The sequence below is a fragment of the Wolffia australiana genome, chromosome 13 (assembly GCF_029677425.1).
Source record: "Wolffia australiana isolate 7733 chromosome 13, ASM2967742v1".
NCBI classification, from domain to species: domain Eukaryota; kingdom Viridiplantae; phylum Streptophyta; class Magnoliopsida; order Alismatales; family Araceae; genus Wolffia; species Wolffia australiana.
In genome coordinates this window covers 10,540,524-10,564,255 of record NC_135847.1, presented here as the reverse complement: position 1 = coordinate 10,564,255, position 23,732 = coordinate 10,540,524, and the positions used below count along the sequence as shown (strand labels likewise).

General features: G+C 35.4%; 1 protein-coding gene across 1 annotated transcript in view; it reads left to right on the top strand.

The window, feature by feature from the left end:
- LOC144710904 (uncharacterized) overlaps positions 1-19,049 on the top strand; it is a 29,785-nt gene extending 10,736 nt beyond the window's left edge. Inside the window, exons 3-6 of the mRNA XM_078584748.1 lie at positions 16,995-17,116; positions 17,247-17,512; positions 18,241-18,294; positions 18,357-19,049. Coding sequence (XP_078440874.1) covers positions 16,995-17,116; positions 17,247-17,512; positions 18,241-18,294; positions 18,357-18,460 — 546 coding nt within the window. The 3' untranslated portion in view covers positions 18,461-19,049. The remainder of the gene's footprint in view (positions 1-16,994; positions 17,117-17,246; positions 17,513-18,240; positions 18,295-18,356) is intronic.
- Positions 19,050-23,732: the final 4,683 nt, after the last annotated feature.

The following is a 23,732-nucleotide window of genomic DNA, read 5'->3' as shown; positions in this document are numbered from 1 at the left end:
GATTGGATATTAGAGTTTCAGAATTTTCCAATTTTTTACCAAAAATCTAGTCAATGTTCTAAATTACCCAAAACTTAATTCAGATGAATTAAATTTGAGTGTTAACTAGTGAATTGTGGATGGTTAAAGCAATTTTAGAAGAATCCAGTTGCTTGATTGAAATTGGTTTGCAAAATCAAGCTACTATTCTTACGAATTAGGATTCCTTAACTTTGATTTAGGCATTTTTCCATTTAATCCCAGTTATTTTGTATTTGTATTTGTATAAATGCCCCTACCTCACAGCTCACGGCGGTGATTTTTTGATTTGGAGTGGGCTAAAGCTCGAACTGGGTTGAAATCTAGCTTAGCTCATTTGTAGAATGCCATGCTACAAATTTCCTATGAGGTAACCCAACAGACTAAACTCAGATACCTTTTTTGTGTTTGGAATTCAAGCTACCATAGATTGGCAAATCGTGAACACAATTTGCTAATTGAGGTAATTGGGATAGAATTCGGTTGAATCAAAGTTAGAATTCACTTAAGAACCATATAAATAACTCAATTGAAACTTAATCGATCCTAAAACAAGCTAAAATTTTGAACAAAGAGAATTAAAATCAGGAATTTACAAAAAAATGGCAAGCATAAACGAGCTATAAAATTGCTGAAATTAAGTGCTAATTTAAGAATTAAATTGCTTCAAAATGACCCGAGAACTACCAGGAACAACTTCGAGTCGATTAAGAAGATTTCCGCGCAACCAACAGCTCAATTTCCCTCGAATTTATGCTTGACTTTGGGGCAAATTGTGGCACCGGATCGTCAGAAATTCTGTCCCAATTGAGCTCCAAATTCACTCTAGGTTTCTCTTGAGTCAGAGAGGGAGCTTGGGCACTCTTCCTCTCGCTTCCAGATCAAGAACAACAATAAAAGTTTCCTTTTCCCCCTTTTATCGCCGTGGAATCGGAAGAACAGCTCTTCCGATTCCGTTATATTTTTTTTCTTATGTGCGTTTTATGCAGAGCATACAATGCATCCCTATTTGCTAATGTGGTGCCATGTACAGGTCTTCCTCCGTGCGCACCGCACCACGTACGTGCTTTTTGCACGGTGGAAGACCCGCCCAGTGCTATGCATGCGCTTAACTCGCTGTGTTGCACGCAGCGAGTTAAGCTGCACGCGGTTGGTCGCTGCGCGGGTGCGTGGGTTGCGCGACACACACGGAGCTGGGCATGTGCGTGTCACGCACCGAAAGCATCGATCTGCACATTCATTGGTCCGCGTCGTGACGCATGCGGTGCGCTTCATGCCGCACCTGATGCGCGACACACACGATCGTGAGTGCTTGTGTGTCATGCACCAAAGCCCGAGCGCATGTTCTGATTGGCCAGCGCCCTTCTGGGTGCGTTTCCTGCACATTTGGCATCTGATTAGCACTTAAACTGGCCAATAAGGACCAGTTTCAATATAAAAAAACAATTTTTATTCAAAAACGACTGGGATAAATCCTAAAAACTGTTTATTAATGCAAAAAAAAATGTTTATTAACTTCTAAAATAAGTTTTATTTTTACTTTCCATTTATTTATAGAAATAGATCAATTAAAAGCATTTAAATTCTTATAATCATCATTTAAAACCGTTCAAAATGTATATATTGACCTAATTTTTTTTCCAAAGTGTCCTTTGACTTGAAATTTAAGAAAATACTTCTTTTGACCTAAATTCATGATAACATGCATTAAAAATTAATGTTTTAAGCATTAAAATCCTAAAAATATGATGAAATTAGCACTTTATTAGCTCTTATTTTCATGTTATCAAGTGGTATGGATTAGGAATCAATGATGGTATTAGAGATGGAGGCAGATATGTGACACCGAGCAGTGCACTCAGTTGCCGCATGCATGTGGTGAAAACCTAGGCCAGTGACAATGATAACCAAGGAAAACAGATGAAGACATGAGACCTGAAAAGATCAATATCATTTAACATTGTGCCCAACAGGCCTCGTGGTCCTTTCTCCAAATGAGTCTTGGTCATATCTCCGTTCCTTCAATCTTATTCTCTCAAAACTTAAGAAAACATACAAATAAGATTTTGGGAGAGCAAATAATTTGATAATCATAATTAGGAAAAAAAATCCAAGAGCGTTTTTTTAGAAACATGAGAAGGTCTGACTATAGATCCTAAACCATCAATCGATAGAGGAGGTAAGTCAGAACAACCTTAACAATTTCATCCCAGAAATTCATCTAGATTGTTAGATTTTGTCATTTGAAGCTGGATTGCTCTAGGCCCTTCATTTCTCTTTCATCATCACATATTGCTAGAGTGGTTCATTATCATCAGATTTCCGAAAAATTTTGTGTTTTAATTTTCATTTTCGATAAAGTGCTGACATGTGCACCTTGATTTTTATTAATTGTTGCTCATGATTAACTCATTTTTGGCAAGTTAAATCCAACACGCACGTGGGTCCATAAAATATCCAAAAAGGCACAACTCATTTCCTTCTAATTTCTGTACTTTGAATTCCCCATCAACACTTGTACCTGAAAATCTAAAAAGAAGAAAAAAGATCTTTGGTGCATTATATGCACTGATTAGCTTTCATGTAATCACCCAATCCCATGTGTGTTTATGAAAAAAAATAGATAATATTTCTTTGTTAGCCACATGTTATGTGCATCACACCATGTATTACACAAAATAAGGTTTTTTCCTATTGGTTGTGGGATATTTATTTAAGTTATTTAAAATCATGATGCAAGTCATTTACCACTGTCAATAATTCACTGACTTCAGTCATAAGCTGCATTCTGAAGAAATTGATAGCGCTTCAAATAATTTTTATTTCTAAACGCTTAAAATTTTGAAATATTTCCATGAATATACATATTATGTTTCCTAAAGTTATTTCATGTATATTTTATTGCCATAAATTCCATCAAAATACAAAAAAATCCAGAATAATCATCATATTATTGAAAAATATTATAAAACCCCAGTACAATTCCAATAAATATGAAAATGAAATCAATGTCTGAAAATTTTGTTAAAATACATAAAGTTAAGAAAATTTAGAACTTCATTCAAGACATGTATGAATTTATTTTAAGCTTTTTGTAACATGCCTTCATGGTCGTTTCAAATGAAATAGGCACATAAATACATGAAATTACTATTAAAATTAAATGTTACGTGTGCTTATTAATGGGAAATTCCAAGAAAATGATGTGGTTTATGTTAATTGCAACCCTTTTTTTGATCAAATCCTTGGTCTAGCAGCCAAGTGAGAAGTTGGGCCCCAAATTCTTTGGGTTATATTCTATCCTCGAGTGCATTGGAATAGTAGTGTATTATCTATAATTTCCCCTAAGTTATTCCAGCAGGTGGGATTTAATATATCATAACTTTGATGCATGGCGGGGCCAACAAACTATCCCCTATTCATATTTACATCACTTTTGGATGAAGACTATTGAATCCTCATACCTGAAATGATCATGACATTCATAACATCTTTCAGGATTTTAATGGGCCTCTTGAGATGAAAGAATTTGTCTAAACATGAGGGCCTATGGAACTCACACACATTAGCTATCAACAATTTATAATCATCTGGATTTGGAAAATGTCGGTTAAAATAGAAGGACTATTAATATTATTCCCATTGATGTTTGTGATGGAGACTAGCTAAGTAAGAAAACCCACCCTAAAAGCAACTCAAATCCAATTACCTTACCAAATATTGAGCACTCAAGGGAGCATGTAATTTTGACTTTTGAGTCACGTCTTGCCTATCCATATACCTCATCTTTCAGATGCCCTTACCTTTTTAGATGACTCTTATCTCCCAAAAATGATGATCTTAATGTCTCCCTTTCCTCTTTTCTTCATGTCTTCATATATCTATATTTATCTCTTGCTATATCTCGTGTGCTCGCTATGCCTTTTCTTTTCAACCATTTTGATACAATTCTAGCAAATTAAGAGTTTAAAATTCATTTTAAAGCATTATTATATTATTAATGAAAGAGCCTTTGGAGGGACTTATGATCTAATTGCTCAGTTTTTTTATACTCCCATTTATCACCCAATAGAGGGTTTTACAAGAAGTCCAATCCATGATGCATATTATGAGGCTGTCAAGCCAAATCACACCACCATGATTTATTTAATTTCATTGAATAAAATATTACGTTCATTATTATTCCAATGTGATGTTTATAATGAAGTCTATGACTATGTGCAATGACATAGTGAATTATGATGAGATCATAATACAGCGATCGATAGTCTTTCAACATGTATTCTAGATATTCCTATTCAATGGATAGTCAAGATGGACATCAAATTATATGGATAGAATTTCAATAACTGATCCTGCTTATACAGATAGAATTGCAATAACTGATCATACTTATATGATAAGTATAGTTGATCTTGTGGCTATTAGTGCGGGCGACACTAAGGATAGATAATGAGTGCTCTTTGGAGAAAGAGCTCACTGAATTGATCTGTATGAATCCCTGAATGGTATTGTACCTAAATATCAATCAGGTTAATTCATGTCGCGGTTGAAAAAGTGACCCATTGACCTGAGACTCCAAGGACATCTCGTCGATGGAAAACTATTTATTGACTATGAATTACAAGTCTCTAACCACATGATTCAAACAAGTCATATCTCACGTGTAGCGAGAAGCTCACAAAGAGGATTGAGCGGTCAAGATGGGATCATCCACACCAGTATGAGTGGACATTGACTCAAGGAAGATGATGCAGCAATGTCCTGGTTAAGATATTGAGAATTTTAAATAAAGCATTCTCTAATGATCCCCGTTAGGCATCGGTACTAATTGAATGATGGATTAGGGCCAGACGGTCAACCATACCCTAAGTCATTCGAGAGTCTCACGTGGATGAAGGATTACACATAATACGATAACCAATAACAATAAAGGTTCCATGAGAGAGTTCGAATACTACTCGATATCTTCTAGACCATGTGGTATTGCTTGGTACCATATAGGATGAAAACTTGATAACGTCAAATTAGATCAGTAAAATTATGCTTTTATACTTAATTTTTACCAAATATGTTTAAATTTGCACTAGCATTGTCCACCATTTAAGGATAAAATGATAGATTTATGTTTTATTTTTCTAAGTTATATTTTTATATATTTTATTGATTTTTGAGACTAACCCCACTTGACTATTTTGAGTCAAGTGGATTTCTCACATCTTCTTGGAATTTTATTTGATAAACAGGACTTAGGTAATTATAGTGGTGAATTTGAGATACAGACGGGAGGAAATTAGAAGTTAAATGGATAATGAGAGGAGGCCCAATACACAAGAATCCCATTCTAGAAGTCCATTCAAACCTCCTTAAAGACTGGGTCAACTAAAAGCAAGAATTGTGGAACTAACCCACAATTTGAATTTTAATGGTTTATTTTGAAATCTGAGAAGGAGGACACGTGGGTACAGGTTGGAAATCAAGAAATCTTAGCCCTCAAATCCCTTGGAATTAAATCCAACGGCTGAGGGAGTTAGGTCACTTCTATTTAGTCTCTTCTCCCCTCTCTTTGTATCTCATCTTGGATTTCTGCTCCCAATTTGTTTTTGGAGGCCTAGTGCATCAGATTTCTTTGATCCATTGATCCCAAAAATCATTGATGATATTCTCATTACTAGTAGAATAGAACCTCCTCATATTAGAATATGCCCTTGTGAATTTATTTCTATTTTTAATTAATGTCATGCACTTTGTCTGCAACTTCAAGTTAATCAACTCCTTTCTCTGCCCTATGAATTCGTTTCCCTTACTACAAACCTTTGGAAATATACTGTGAATGCTTTCTCTCCGACAGTGAATCCCTTCCCATTTGTTAATCGCTCAGAGCGCAAAGCGATACCCTCCCTTTTTTTTTATCGCTCGGAGGATGATGTGATTAATTGTGATAAATGACATGTCTTGTTTTAATCTATTTTTTGGTTGAGGAGCTATTTTCATCTAAAGGGGGCCATAGGTTGGAGGTGTATTTTTTGGGGAGACCTGCTGCTGTCAGTCGAGACCGACAGGAAACGTCGCGGAGATAAGCTTGTGATGAAGCCCCCACCCCCCAAAGAAAACTGATCCAACTTCACGTTCTTTCTATTCCATCTTCTTGTTCTACAAGAGTGTGGGAGAGAGATTTCAAGGGTGATCAAGATTCTTGAAGAAAGAGCACCACTTGGCCCTCAGGGGACATGACAACAAGGTTTTTGTGATCTCCTGAAGACTTGATTTGAATTTTCTCACCAAATTCAAAAGAGGATATCTAGACTTCAAGCTTTCCAAAGCATCAAACGACACTCAAAAATTCCTCCTAAGCAAAGGCTACAGCGATTTTTGTCCAATGCTCATTTCTGTCGCAATTTCAATGCGGGAAATGCGGTCTAATGTTCTATTTATCTTTAAAATTTTTCTTGCCCTAGAAAATATCGTAAAAATCATAATAAATTATTATAAGTTATAATAAAAAAATATAAATACTTATTTTATTTATTTAAAATAGTTTGTCTAGTTTTCTATCATTTAGTTGATTTCCTCTTTACAAAATAGTTAAAAATACAAATATATATAAAATCACCGAAGAAAATTATTTCAAAATATATTTAAATTAAAATTTACTCTCTCATTACCTACCTGCCCCTTAAGGATTCGACCCATACTTACCCTATTCTAATTAAGGAAAATTTTATAAATATTGTTGCATAAATCAGAGCTTTAAACGACTTATTTAACCAAAAGTCTGGTTTACCAAAACTTAACATATTGATTGGGTTTAAATCAATCATTAATTAATTAATCATAATATACTTAATTAATATGGTTGGCTAATCATTGTTATTGGGCCATTAAAGTTATTAACTATGATGATATATGGGCCTAGAGGGTCACACCCATAAGATTATAAGAGCATTGGTGAATATATTTTACTTTATGTGGTTTTTTAGAAAAAAACTTAAGTAAAATATAAAAAGGGGAAGGGGCACCCATTTTAGGCACCTAGGCCAGCCAGAGCTGCCCCCCCTTTCTTCACTCTAATATTTTTTCCATTCAATCAAGGAGATAGTCTTCATGGTGAGAAGATCTTCAAGATTTTCAAGAAGAGTCGGAGAAGAAGTGGAGATCCAAGAGCAATGTGATCACGTGGATACTTCTAGAGATCGAGCAGGTGAACGGCTTCAGACCTATCTTAGAGTGAGCAAGTCAAGGTTGGAACATGTTCCCTAAAAGGTACATGTGATGTATTGATTTCATAGATCAAATTTGAATTGATAATCACTTCCGCTTCATAGAAAAAACTGGTTTTCTATGATTGAACTAAGGGACTAGAACCCAACAATCCACTCTATGCATGGCCACGTGCCTGGCTTGATGATGAACATTAAATGCGTCATGAAATTATGCATATTCTAAGGCCATTTTTGGGATCATTTTATCTATACTATCCTCATCTTTATATGAATTTTCATGTCATGCATTAATATGGTAATTGGTTACAAAAATAAATTTTCATCTAATTATTAGTGGGTTTAAATTACAAGTCCACTTTTTTTCATGAAAAATGACTTTTAAAATTATTATTGGGTTAAAATTCTTTCTAGTAGTTATTCCATATTTTTCTGGAAATAAATTTAATGAACGAAGTAGTTATTTTATATTTTTGATGCGAAGCCAAACCAAGCACCAGTAGTGGCAGTACTGTAGCTGGTTGCAGGCAAGCAAGTGCAAAAGTGCTCGATGCCACCTACTGGAGATGAGGGATGCTGCACTCAAGGAGCCACATCATGACCCCTTAGAGAACCGCACAAGCAAGTGTAGAAGGAGCCCATATGGCCCATAGATGGACATGGATGGGCGTGCAAGAGTAGAAGTGTGATTAATTCGAAGGGTATCCTTAGTCAAAATTTATATGCATGTTTCACTTCTCAATATTATTGATATGGGATAATGCATAAAACATTTCTTTCAGCCTTGTGTCAGGAGGGGTCAAGGAGATAAAAAAACAAATCATGAGCAGTCAAGGTCATTGAAGCTAGGGGGCGGCGATCAGCACCCCAACTCCTGCTCGCCTGCATCAAGGCGTATCTAATATCTTCCATGACTTGATATGGATGATAACTCTGGAAAGAACAAGTTTCTTTCCATTAGCTTTGGTTAAAACACGAATTAAGTAGATTTTACAGAGATTTCATAGATCTGTTTCATTTGGGCGTTCTCTCGAACACCTAGTGTGCATTTGAAGTTTTTCTGCAAATTATTCCATTTTATTCTGATTTTCTCTTCTAAAAAATATTTGAAAATAATATTGAAATATATTTACCTATATAAATCATATTGCCTTTATAAATATAAAATCCTAAAATACCCACTAAAACTCATCTTAATAATCTTTTTAATTCTCCTACCTCTTCTTAATTTCCATCTCTCTAACTATCAAGTTAATTAAACTAGTTCCTTCATTCTCTCTATCTAACCACTTAATTCTCTTACAAGTTAGATAATCCCTATTTTCCTACTTACATCTCTTATCCTTAAATTCTAAGCATCTTGATATATAAATATTCTACTATTTCTCTCTTTTATTCATCTATATCTTAATATACAATCTCTTCTTCTCCCTATATATAATAAGTCTGTTCTCATTCTTCTTCTCCTTGCCTCTTATTAAAATAAATACTCCTATTAATTAAATTTTTACATCTTATTAAAGTAAAATCTTATTCACTATATTCCTTAATCTTTATACCCACCGTTATTATATCTAACTCCTATATCATACACAACTTGCTATTGATTAAATAAACAACCTTCCTATCTTCTATTAAGAGTAGTATATTATTATTCTCTCTGTCTTACTGATCTTATACCCCTCTTCTACTACCTATCTTAGTATCATCCTTTATTCCAAAAATATAAATCTAATCTGTAATCTTACTTGCTTGCTATCTTTGAAATCAATAAAAAAATTATTTATAAAAGGTGATATAGTGAGCTTATCTTATCACTATCTCAACTCTCCCTTTCATTACTTATCTCTTATCACTATCCTAATTCTCTAAAACTATAACTCAACCATTAAATCCACCTTTGAAGGTCAGTTAGTGTGGAGAAAACATCGCGCCTAGTATAAATTTGAGCGAGTTTTCAATAATTAACAATTTTATTTGATCTAGAAAAATTAATACTACAATGACAGCAAAATTAAAAATGTAGTTTTCCTTTATCACTTTTAGTCTAGTTTGGTCTACTTGTGACCTAGTCGACCACTTTGTTAGATATGATCATCCCATTCTTTGGCTCATTCTACTTCCCATTTTATAATTCACATAAATATATTATTCCTGAAATAAATGAAATGAGTCTTAAATAAACCAATTATTTATAAAAAAAAATACCAAAAAAAGTTTTATAAAATCTTATAATGATATTAGGCTTTTTAATCTGTGGTATTCTAATAAAAATTAAGAGCTACTATGTTAATGCATCAATAATGAAAATTAATATAAAATAAATACATGTTAATTTATTCTTCAATCACGTCCCCATTCCATATGTATGTTTACTTTACCTGCATGTTTATTTTGTGCACTTGTGACAATGTTGATTTTCCATTGCTAGTGATTGTGATGTATCCTTTTATAAAAGAGGGGTCCTTATAATAAACATAGGGAGTGCATCTTAAATCAGAAAGGTGCACATTTTATGCAGCGATAAAAATACTATTGGATTAATGGTAGATTTATGCTGAGCATATTACTGTAGCTTTGAGTATTAATCCATTCATTGAATTTCAAGTAGAATGAACCCTTAAAAGTACTTTATTTTTTTAATTTGTAAAAGGTTGTTACATGGTGATTTTTTATTTTAAAGCTGACTTTATATGCACCTATTTTAGGTGCAAAAAATATTTGATGGCATGAGAAGAAGATAGCACTGAAAATTGAAAACAAAACTGTTGTGAAAGTTCTGATACAACCGTAGATCATGGAACTCTTCAACCTATAAAAATATGAAAAATAAAAAAATGATCATTTAATCTAATAGTGTGTATTTTTCAATATGTGCCTGAATATGACATTCGATGTGAACCATAACTAGTTGGGTTATAGATAAAAACCAAAAGATCATTATAGATCTCAACCTCTTGCCATTTATATAAACTTCAGAATGATTTTGCTTATTGGATTTTTTTGGATTTGAATTTTCCATAAATATTCAACACTTTTTTTAACACGAGGTGGTTGTTGTAGGAGGTCACAGTTTTGTGAAATTTATCTATAACCAGGCAAGGAAAAATAGAATCTTAAATTTGTGATTTTTATGAAATAATTTGCCCTTTCATACAGAATCAGAAATTATGTATTTTGAGTGTTAGATAATATTGCCTCGATTAGAATGAAACAAAATGATTCCTTGCATCAGAAGACTAAAAAAAACATCATCAAAAAAAAATATTCAAATCACTCAGTCATGTATCAAAACAAGGATTTCATACATCCTAGGGCGAGACATATTGAGTTGCTCAAGTATGCATCCTCTAGATGTACCCATGCAGTTCGCGACACATCGAATCTCCTCCTACTTGACGAGCTACATTTACACTCAGCCTCTATCATTGTGCCATCCCAACCATATCAAAAATAGAGAAGACCTATGGGGAGAAGGAGAAGAAGGGGAAGATCTTTTAGCAATTATGGCCTAGATGAATTTTGTTCAAGGCTTTCCCCAATTTATATTATGTGTATTTTCATGAAACCCCCAAACTTTAATTATATTATGTGACCCTCTAGCCCCATGCTTCAGTCTAGCTAATAACTGTAGTGTCCCAATAATATTTTTAGCCTACCAAATTAATTAACTACATCATCATTTTGATTAATTAATGACAAATCAATTTAATCCAATTGATAGGTCGAGTCTCCAACCTGTGGGATGCGAAGATACAACTCATTCTCTTGAAAAAAAAAAGACTATGTTTTGGCTCACTCATAGAACATGTCGTCATCTGTTAAATGTGCGTATAGTCCCTCATCCATTTCACTCCTAGGATGACTTATTTTATGGTCAACTATCAAACGTTAATGAGTCTTCCAAGTTTGTATTGGTGCTTTAGAAAATAATCGTAGAACTCACAGCAGTTGCTAAGCTGGCTACTCTACCTGCTCGTTCGGGCGGCTACTCTAACTATTTCGGCCGGAAAAGCTGTCTAAAGCGGAGGGCAGGCAGCTCAGTGACGAAGTAAGGTTCTGAGGTTACGATGAAAAGGGGCGAGTGAGCGGGAGAAGAACATTATGAAGTCAAAGCAGCTTCATACTGAGCGCCTCGCGCACTCCAGCTTTTCAGCCTCCGCAGGGTGAGACGAGGCTTTGATATTCCAATTACTTTCCAAAAGCTTCATTAAATCTATTCCTTCAGTTTCCTCATCTTATACTAAGGGTAGATGACCCCATCTTGACCAGTCAATCATTTTTGTGAACTTCTTGAAGCACCCAAACTAAGACTTTAGAATTCCATGATTAGAGACTCATAGGCCCTAGGCAAAATACACATAAGACATCTTCAGTGTCTTAATTCTAAGGACCACTTACACAACGCGATATAAATTAACTTGATTGAAATTTTGGTATAATACCATTCATTGATTTTTATGGATCAATTCAGTGAACGCTTCATGCTAAAGACCACCCACTATCTTTTCTTAGCGTCTGCACGCTTATGGCTACAGGACCATCCATACTCATCATGTGAGTGAAGCTACACAGTATAATTTCTATCCAGATATTTTGATACCTGATAACGTGCAAGAATGATACTTTAAAAAACTCATTCTCATTGTATTTGGTTTTTTGTAACGTTGAAATTAGACATATTTCTTTCATGTTATCATGATTTTATGGCAAACTGATGATTTCCATTGAATAATGGGTTGAATGAGTTTTTTAGTGAATTTTAAGGGAATTAGTAAAATAATTATATGTAACACAAGAATAAATCAAATAAAATAAACACATTCATTAATTTTAATAAATACTAGTAACTAGGAAATAAAGTTTGTTTTCAGATTTTCCCATTTATCTAGGGTTTTTTCATTTCTTTTATTTTTTGTTTTATTTAGCCCTTAATTGTCTGAAATGCACTAATAAGTAAGTGAGCGTATGCATGCCACCAACGGGATCATCTTTTGACCAATCACATTCCAGATAAATGCACAACGATGGATACACGATTGTGTGCAAAGTGCATTGTATTGCATGCATATATTGAAGCACTTATGGGAATCATGTGAATCAATGAAGCACTTTTGCCAGTCAATCAGAGTATGCGAAGCACTCTGTTGGCAAAGCAAAGCACCATACACGTTCACCTATGCGGAGTGCTTCACACACAACATACGATAAAATTGCCAGGAATCATTAGGGTATTTCCAACAGTTAAAGGGGAGATTGGGGGATCGAGGAAGGTGTTCTTGATTTTTTTCTGGCACTTCTATAGCCTGGAGGACACAGCGGCATCAAGATCATGAAATCACCATTCCCATCTTGATTATGGGTGCTTACAACCACAAATTTTGTCATCTCGCCACATCACTCTTCCAATTTCAATTGGAAGATTTTCAAAGAGGGATTGTAATCTCCACTCTGTTGAAGGTTAGGAGTGCTTTCATAGGATTAGATCTAGAATTTCACTCAAGATCATACTCAATTTTCATTCAATTTTAGTTTGATTTCTGATCTTTCTACCATTTCATTCCGATTTATAAATTTTCTTGAAATTTAGTATTAATATTCATTTTCCATTGATCAATTAGCTTAAATTAATCTTTTAAAACATTCAAAAATTCACTAAAAGATTTAAATCAGTGAGTGACAGCAAAAAAAATTGAATTAGATTTGAAAATTTCAAATTCCTTAAAATTAAAATGCCCAACTATTTTTTTTCTATCTTTTAACTTCACTTCACGATATAATCATTTCGTTAGTAAATTTTCAGAGTTTTATCATCTCATTCGGAAATTTTAAATCATTTGAGAATTTATTTGCCAATGCCTCCCATGGATTGGACCCTTTAGTGAACCCTTTACTTAGTATAGAACTCTTATTGTGTTGCATATGTCTCGAAAACCCAAACAATGGCATAAATTTACTGTAATTTTCAGACTATCCTTTGAATGTGAATATTTAAAACCCATGCTTAACAAATAGTGATTTCTACATTATGATGAAATCATAATTCCCTAAGTTTGATAATGTATTATCGCACTTCATTATAAGCATCACACATGCAAATATTTCTACCATCGTGTAGCGTGTATCTTGTAAATCCAAGTTAAGCCATCTAATTCTGCATTTTGTAGAACTTTTCTGATGATCTTTTGACATGTTATGTGGCCCAGTATGCCTGCTTCCATGATCAACTAGCTAACGACCTGAACTTCTGGCCTACTATGTGTGAGTTGTGACTAGCTACCCAAACACAACAATGATAATATTATGTACGACTTGGAAGCTAAACATACATTCCACATCTCATTTAGCATTCATTAATAAAAATCATTAATTCATTAATACAATTTTTATACACATGCAACACTTATGTTGATATATGTGAAATGATAACTAAATTATGATCACATCAAACACGATGATTATTTATCTTATAATATGTATCCTGAAAAAATCAAGATATGATATCACTACCTTTCCTACTGACATAACCATTAGGGTGGAGACACCGAGGAATGATAATGGGTACACTTTAAGGGAATAATTTACTGAATTATTCTGTGTGAACCCCTAAATGGTAACATACATACTCATCAACCTAGTAAATTAAAGTCATGATTGTGTAAGCGGTTTTTACACCTTAAATACCAAACACGTTGTGGATTGAAGGTAATGTTTTAACTATGACCTATGAGTGTTGATCATTGGATACAAAGAAACTTTCTTCAGACGTAAGAAAATGTCCATCAAGATGATTTAGTGATCAAGACGTGGTTTTAACCCCAATGTATAATAGAAGACAACTCAACGAACACAATGTGATGAAGTCCTTGGCAAGTCAGTTTTCCTATAATTTCTAAATGAAACTGTCCAATGTAGGATAACAAATTAGGGTTATCCTAATTATTCTAGGAGTTTCATACAAAGGAATGACCAAATAGGGTTTCATGAAGATTTGGTGTTCTATTTGCACCTTCTAGATTAGAAGGTGGATGTTGGCTCCTCCAGTGTTAGAACCTCGATCATCATTTTTATGATTTGTTTAAGAGATATGTTGATGTTGATTTATTATGTATGCAAACTCATTTTGGTCCTTCAACATGGCCCTTGAACCTAATTTTTATGACCAATCCCTGATCTATAAACACAAACTAATTCCTTAAAATATATCCTCATTAAAAATCATTTACTTATGCATCAAAAGCAAATACAACAGAAAAGTCAGTAACATCCAATAACTATCCAATCTCAACTAAGATAAAGATATATTTAATATATATATGTTTACATATAGATATATATACATCTATAAAGATATATACATATACATACACACACACACACACACAGACACACAGACACACACACACACACACACACACACACACACACACACACACACACACACACACACACACGTGCACACACGTGCACACACACGCACACGCGCACACACACGCACATGCACACGCTCGCGCACGCGCACACGCACACGCACACGCACACGCACACGCACGCGCACACGCACACGCACGCACACACACACACACGCACACACACACACGCACACACACACGCACACACACACCACTTTTTATATGTATATATATATATATATATAGAGAGAGAGAGAGAGAGAGAGAGAGAGAGAGAGAGAGAGAGACCACAGACATGAATATAAGTAGATAGATAAATGTATGGACATCTAGAAAGAGATTGATTTGAATTAAAACTGTCGAAACTTATCACTTATTAATGCCATTCATTATTATGGTCAACTGTCATCAAAATTTGGCCCGTGAGTTTACCAGGATGATAATTTAGCACTCAACAAGTCAATTTAAGGGAATACTATGCATGTGGCCCATGGGATACTTGAAAAACAATTAGTCCCGTGCACTAGCACCCATGTCTGTCAAAATACAAGTGTCGTGCATTTGCTTTCACCCATCACATATTTTCATAAAATTTGTATTGAGACTAGAAAATTAATATTTTGTGCATGTCAAGCGAGGCTGCTGATTTTGAAATGCCTACTTGACTTCATGACCCTCGTGTGGGACTTGTCAGAAGAAGTCCACCAAATTTTATTAAATTCAATGAATTGACATCCAAGAGAATACTACAGATTGTGCATGAACATTAGAGATTTACGGATGCGTGCCATTAAATTACTTACTCCCTGCACAGAGTCACTTAATATAAGTGTATGTTCCGCCTTCCTGTACTCTTATCACGGTAGTTACTAATTCGACCAAACTCTTCACTTTCTTGCTACTATTTTCCCCTCCCCCTCTAGATCTCGCCTTCTTTCGTTTAATCCCTCGTCCCCGGCTTTTTGATTCAGTTCGTCTCTCTCAATTTCTAACTTATCCTTCCTACCCATCCTCCAAATCTTTGATTTATCCTCTCGATCTCGTCGGTTCCATAACGCGTAGTCATCCAATTTTTTTTATTTAAGAAAAAGATTATAAAAAATATTCAAATAATGCGCAATCATCCAAATAATGCGAGGAATGGCGAGAAGAATCTAAGTAAAAAAAGGAAAAAAAGTTTACAGACAAAGGGTATAATCGAGAGCATCCGAATAAACTAATGCCAATTGTTCTTTAGCACCAGGCACTGGTGAATAACAGTAGTAGGCAAAAAATGTAGTATACTTGCCAGGAGATAAAAATTGCGAGGAAGACTTCTCATGGGTCTTTTCTCACAGCTGTGTTGTCTCTCTTCTTGTTTGGACATTACTTAGCTTTGGTGGCTCGCCGCTGTCTGAAGGCCCCGCCACGTTCATCGCCCAGTCTCAATTCACAAAGAAGATACTTCACCCACTGAGAGTCCTGTTGAACGAGAACTACAAAGAATTGGCCTATGAAATAGCGCGCCTACTGTAGCCTCTCTATTTAATGCATACGAATACTGGGCCCATCTCTTATTAATTGCTCGTCTCGCCATTACAATTTAGTTCAGCACACGTCAACGTCACGTCATTACAGATTTACTCAAACGTTATAGGTTTTCGTTCACGTTAACGTTGACGATTTATAACGTTTGACGAGTTTAGATGTTGGAAGGTTGAGGGTACGGTTGACGGGATCAGTTACAATCAAGCGTCAACAAAATCAACCCCTTCTGTCAATGTCGTTCCAGGTCATTGACAATGCCGACAGCCGCTTAAAAGACCGTCATCTTAAGTGCATTTAAAAATAGTATCTCTTGTCTTAGGGGAAGCAAAAATTAAAACAAGAGGCGAATTCAAAATAATAAAAATCAGAAATTGGTTCTAGCAGCTCTTGATTGACTCTTCAAAGGACTCCAAAGATCGGTGCTGTGAAAGATTAACCAGTCGTCAACGTCATGGCTATCCGACAGTGGCAAACCCTAAATGTAAAACCTTCCAAAATAAAAATAAGAAGTATCGGTAATTTCGAAGGGAAAGCAAAAACTAAAACTGGGCCGGAATTAAACAGAGTAGATATCGGCTTTGTATTCAAACTAGCTTTTTATTGACTTCTCACAGAGTAAAAAGAAGTACTGTCAATTACTCTGTGAGAATAAAAAGCATTGGCACCCGTCAATGAGGAAGACAAAAATTAAAAATTGGGTGCGAATTAAAGGTAGTAAATATTGGAATTTTAATCAAACCAGCTTGTTATTGACTATTCACGAGATAATACCAAAGACTTTTATGATGCATGGCGGTTATCGTAGTAGCTCTAAAAGTCCATAGAACACGCGGCCGTTTTCCCTTTCACTTCCGGCGGTGTCCGTCAGTCTGCCCTGAGCCAAAGGTCAGTAGCCGCCCCTTCCAACAGTCTCCATGCGGCAATTAATTCTCTCGTCATGTGGGTTATCTTCTCCCCAGACCAATCCTTTATAAACTCCGTCCAAACCCAATTAGATTGTCAAAAATTTCTGGACGATGGGCACCACAACTAACGCGCTTGTCTTCATTTCTGTGTTCGTTCTTCTCAGTGGGGCAACGGCGGATCTTACTGATAGATGCAAGGCCGTGCCGGTTAATCTGATGTTCTGCCTCAAATACGCTGTTGGTGAGGCGGATATGCCAGCGAACGCTTGCTGCCCAGCAGCTCGGAATGAGAGCAACTACTGCTTGTGTGATCTCGTTCGGGCTGTCTACTATGGCGAGCAAATGCAGGGTTATACTCTTAAGTATGACCGCGTGGTTAACTTGTCTACTATCTGCGGTATTACTGCGGGTAACATTACATTTTGCCCAGGTATGCCACGACCCCCTAAACTCTCCGGTTTTTCTTCTGAAATTATTCTGTGAATACTATGATCTCTAAAGGTTCTTTGTTGAAATTTGTACGTTTCCTTTCAACAATTCTTGTTGAAAGATAGATATATTTTGTGTGAAGCAGTGTTGGCGACGCCTGGATATAGACTTTTGTAGGCTACTGCCTTTTCTTTTGAAACTGTTTCTTCTAAAGAGAGTTACCCTCGAGCATAACATTATCATTCCTCTCTATCAGACAGAGAGAGAGAGAGAGATACGGGGTGCATCACAGCCTATTTTGATTGATGTTTTCCTGTGAAACCCATTTTCTATTGAAAGTTCCGGGGAATTCTTAATAGGAACGTTTCCAATAAATGGTTGCTCTTCTTATCTCTATTGGGGTTTTCAGTAGTTCCAAGAATATGTGAGTTGTTTATACACATCATCGCTTTCTCTTATCGAGGATTCTGCCAATTGATCGTCAAAAACATAATTGAACATCAACTTCATTACCTCAATCTTCAATTCTCGAAAGCTGGATAATTTTCCCCCTTAGCCCTGCTTAACAATGACCAACAAAATTCCTCCAATTGTGTCTAGTAACAGAAGCGAGGTATTATGAGCATTTACACAATTTCACTGCGGGTCATAGTAATCTCAAGTTTTGTGCTGATCGAATAACAATTTGATTTCTTCACCAACTCCTCTCTGATGAATGATTATCTACAGTGGTTCTCGGCCTGCCACCGGGCTCTCCGGACTTGGCGGCTTTCAACGGCACTGGTAATAGATTTCATATCTTTTTTTTTCTCTCAAACGCACTATTGATTTCTGTCGTGGCGCAGCTCCTCCCCCTCGAAACGGTGGCTTTGCACTTAAGGCGAGATACTCGTACGCCGTCGCGTCGGCTGCTTTCTCTGCGGTCATCTACTCTGCCCTTTCCTTTTGACGCTGCCTGCTGCTTCCCGAGTGTTTGACGGTGAAAAATTTCCTTTCTCTCCCTCTCCCTCTCTCTCTATCCCTCTCTTTCTCACTCTATCCCTCTCTTTCTCTCTCTCCCTCTCTATTTCCCTCTCTTTCTCTCTCTCTCTCGCTCTATCCCTCTCTCTCTCTCCCTCTCTATTTCCCTCTCTCTCTCTCTCTCGCTCTATCCCTTTCTTTCTCTCTGCCTCTATCTATCTATCTCCATCTCTTCCTCTCTTTATGTGATTTTGACTTCAGAGACTGCCTCTCTGTTAAATATGTTGTCAGGCGTATCCTCACATGGAATGCGCCAGAAACAAATTAGGATTGCCTCGAATCTAAATTTCTTTGCCAGCAGTCGACTTTCACCAGGCTTCCTTACGTCATGTCTCATTCGTATTTATTATAAGGTGCATTATTGCTGGGATATTTAATAATATTGAAGGTGTTTGGTGATACGAGTTGGAAGTTGTTTAATGAAGCAAGTAATGCCGCTGAATTATTATTTTTCTTGCATTGTAAGTCTGTAATTTGTTGTTCCTGGAATCTGGTCGCTCTCTCCTCTCCTTTCATAATTCTTGTCTTACGGCTGCATGAAAACCTTATTTTAACAAATGATAATATGAAGAAAAAAGAAAAAAGACACTGCATCAACGACGAACGGGTCCATTAAGATATGTAGCTTTCGGTTCGCATGAATGAATTAAAACTTGCACTTATTATAATAAGTATAAATGCGGAGTAATTCACAATAAATAGAGGTCTACAGACACATTGCATTTTCTCAGCATCCTGTGCAGAAAGTTTTTCAGAATTATAAGCACATCAAACATTCTTTTAATTGTCTTCCTTTATACACATGGGCAGCACTTGGCATGACTCAAAATACATTTTCCTAAATTTATCCAAATTGAATGTTTCAGATCACAAAGGTCAAGGGTAGCGTTTGCATTGTAATATTTCCTTTTCTAGTAGTAATGTTGGTGGCCTATCTTGTGTAACAGTGGGTTTGAAATATTTCTTACATTCTATCTTGTGTAAACATTAAACTGAGAATTCCCCATAGGAACGCTGAGGCTACACCTTTAATCAGTGAGGTGCCCATTGTCCTAAGGCATCATTTTTAATCATTATCAAAGTGGCTATGTTCTGCACTGCATAAGAAATCCCTTAACATGCTTTTTTAATATCTATCAAATCATGGGGACATGTAACACATGCATCCATATTTTACTTGAAACGACCCCGACCTATCTAGGCCTTTTTCATCATTTAGCCCAACAGGACCATTTAGGTCATTTGGACCTTCTGCGATTCATTTAAATAGAGTAGCCCTCCCTTGAGGAGGCAGCCAAGAAGTATCACAAGAATGTGTTTGGCTCCCTCCGGCGACGTGCATTCTGTCGGACCCCTCTCGTAGGCGATGTCCATTCCGCCTGCCTTTATCCTGTCGTAGTCCATCCCGGCACATCGGCGATCATCTCAGTGTCTTCTCCCTCCCTTCTCGCCTTATCTCCTATACAAATCAGCAGGTCCGAAACATTACTCCAATCAATGCACCAGATGAAACTAGAATAATATCATAACTCATACGATGTAATGACCATCTGTATCAAGATTATAGAAAATACCTATTTATTATTATTCTCTACTTTGATAAAACACACGGGAAAGAAATTTATGTAGATTTGAACCTAAAAACAGATTAAACGATAGAACGAAAATTAGAAAATAGTATTATTTTGAAGCATTTGTATAATCCTTCTTATTTTATGGTCAAACATAGAAGTTTCCATACTCTAGAATCATTTCCAAACCTAATGTGATACCTTTGAATACTCAACGAAAGTTATTTGAGAGCTAGATATTTTAAGTGTCAGTTGAAATATGTTCTCCTTTCAGATATTTTTCATTGCATCTCCTTTACTACTGGCTATCAAATCTTAGAAGTATGTAATATCTAAACATTCAGTCAAATGTTTTTGAATACAATATAGACAGTTATAAACGCATAACTTACATCAAAATTTTGGACCTGGAGTAAGTAAAATGAATTGGATGGATGAAAGGGCACTCTAATATGTCAGTTTGCTTAATGATAGGATTTACAAAATTGAGAATCATAATTAATTTCGTGCCACATCCAGACTTTACTTATTGCCAATATTTCCTCTTGAATAAAGCTGGTCTGGATTGTGTCAATGTATAACTAAAGCACACTTAATATCTAATGCAATAACTCAATAAAAATTAATGTCTTTTCAGAGGTCTCACTAAGATAAAAAACCAATTGATCACTTGTTAATGAAATAAAATGAGGAATAGGAATACTCATTCATTGCAGATATATACCAAGAGTATATCTATTTATCCCCAAATTCACCTCTTTTCGACATCTGTACATTTTTGCTATCTTCACTATGGATGTAAGTTTCAGCTCACAAGTTTGTACATTGGCCCTGGAATGACATCATACTATCATTTATGTATGCCCCCAAATAACCCTTGAATAGCCTTTGTTTTGCGGGATTTAACGGGCATGGATGACAAAACATTGGGTTCACGTATCTGTATTTTTTACCCTATTTCATGTTGCCTCGTTTCATAATGAACTAAGCAACATCAGCCAAAAACATTATATCTATTTAAATGATAGAAGAACTAGACCGATGAAAAATAAAAAAAATTAATCAAATTAATTCTCTGAGGTATAACAAACTACCAGAGGTCAATCTTCATAACTCATAAATACTAATAATGCCATTACGATCCTGTCATTTAGGATTTAAACAAAATTCATGGATATATGAGAAAAATATATAAACGGATTTTAACCATGTAGATCACATGTATTAAAAATACCTAATTAATTTGTGTAATATTAAGATATGCATCTTATGATGAACCACTTCCTAGACTAAATTTTAGACCCCCAAAATGACATCATATTGGCTGTGATGATCCAATCCATTGTCGAAGTAACCAAGCTCTCCTTGAACTCTAATAAATAATTAATGGGAATATTCCATTGATAAAACTACACAATAATTAATGGGCATATTTACTTGTATATACTAAATCTAGCTCATTACTAGAATAAGGGGAGAAATGTTGAGATTACAGGAAACAAAATGTGATATTTCACAATGTTATATGGGAAATCCCCATGATCAATGTATGCCATTTTGAATTTAAAGACAATCATAATATGTCATAACAACCTTTTGGGACCTGTTGGTTCCTCGAGTGCAATACTGCATGACACACATGATAACATGATAAATGCATGGTTAGTTACACACATATTTGATGATTTTGGTATTATTAATTTAGAATTTATTATGTTATCATTTGAATTAAATAAATATTTATGCATTAGCTATAAATTCTAATTTTGCACATTATGGTTATTTTTTAAACTAACATCCTTGACTTCTTTGAATTCAAGTACTGATGAGTATTTCATAGTTCCATATGTGCAGAAAATTACAGGAATGAGAAGATACAACTCCTAATGAGTCGGATAATTTTTGGGAGGATAGTGATTCTCAAAAGGGGTTTGAAAGGAGCAAATGCTGTTGTGGGACTTTAAAAGAGAAATCAAAGGGAGATGGGCCATGACCTGACATGCCCATTGGGCTCTCAATAGCCTTACAAAGAAGAAGCTGAAGACCAAGGGGAAGCTCCCAACCCATGGGGAAAATGAGGCAAAATGGCAAGAAAACATAATAGAAAATGTGCAAAGAGATATTTTAGTAATTCTTCCTATGCATAAATACTCTTTTCCTCCCTCATTTGTCCTCAATCTGGACGTGCTCTAGCAAGTGGCTGGCCAGCAGGACAAGGCATTTTCAGAATCCAGGTTGTTCAACCTGCTTCATGTAAGTTTGTCGAAAAATGCCTGATCCTGCAAAATATAAGGATCATGACTTTAGAGGAAGCATTGGGGGCTCAATAGACTTGCATTAACGCAATAGTAACTTAGACTTCCATTTTCCCATCATTCTATATCCATTTCTCCTTTTATTCCATCACTTTCTAACTCTACACACACATTATCCCTAACTTTTAACTGTAGAATAAACTCTTTATCTCTCTAGGCCTTCATCCATATCCTTAGTTTATTCCCTCAAAATGTCCTAAAAACTCTCCTCCACTTGCAACTCCAAATTCCATCTCAAACTCCTACAACATTTCTTCCCTTTTTCTCTATTTCCTTATTTCGGCCTACTCTCTCTCTAGACCACTTTATTGTCTCTCTCTAAAGTCTATCCTTTATCTATCTAGATTCTGCATCATCTCTCCACTTCGTCCCTAGAAAAATTTGCAATCAAAATTTTATTTTTTACGCTTTGAATTTGTAATTTCTCCCATTTCTGCCGCCGTTGTGTGGTGGCGTGCGCTGCATGGCAGGAAGCATGCGCCAGCAAGTACATTTGCCCGCTGGTTGCACACAAGAGAAGCAGCTGCACCTGCCAGGCACATTGGCGCACCTCTCTAAGGACTTAGCCTGTTTTGGCTAAGTCTAGAGGAGGTCGACCAGTTCAAACTGGTCTGAACCGGACTTCAATATATATATGTCTATATATTTATATATATTCTGAATTTTAAAAATCAAAAAAATCCCGGTCCATTACCACTCTGCTGCTGCTACCAAAGGATATCACAAGAACATGTAATTTTGTCACTTTGTTGCATTTTTAAATTCCAAAAAAATTAGAAAAAATAAGGAAAAAGTTACGAAATTTTTTTCAGCATTTAAAAATTCCAAACAAATCAGGAAAAATCTCTTAAATTAATATATCCAATTTATAGTGATTTTAAGATTTCAAAAATTGTAAAAAATCTTTAACTCTACTTTTTAATATTCCTAGTGTTTTTTTGGTGTAACTTAAATTCCAAATTCTAAAATATTTTTATTTTGATTTCTGGTGTATATTAAAAATTGGAAAATTAAGATAAATATTTTTAGTGTCTTTGTTTGTATTACTGCTATGTAAATTCGTATTATATCTCTCATTTTAAACTCATTTCCTTCATTTCAAGCTTAACAAAAATTCTGAAATTTGGTTTCTGTCTCTTTGTGGATCTACCCCTTAATTGCCCTATATTCATTATAGAGTATTTAAGTTGAAAAGTTTTATAAATATTTTTGGTGAAGTGTCAACTTAAACAAGGACATTAACACCCTAAATTTGGACTTATCAACACTCATCCTCTGTCTCTAGTAGAATCCACATTATCCTCTTAATGATGAA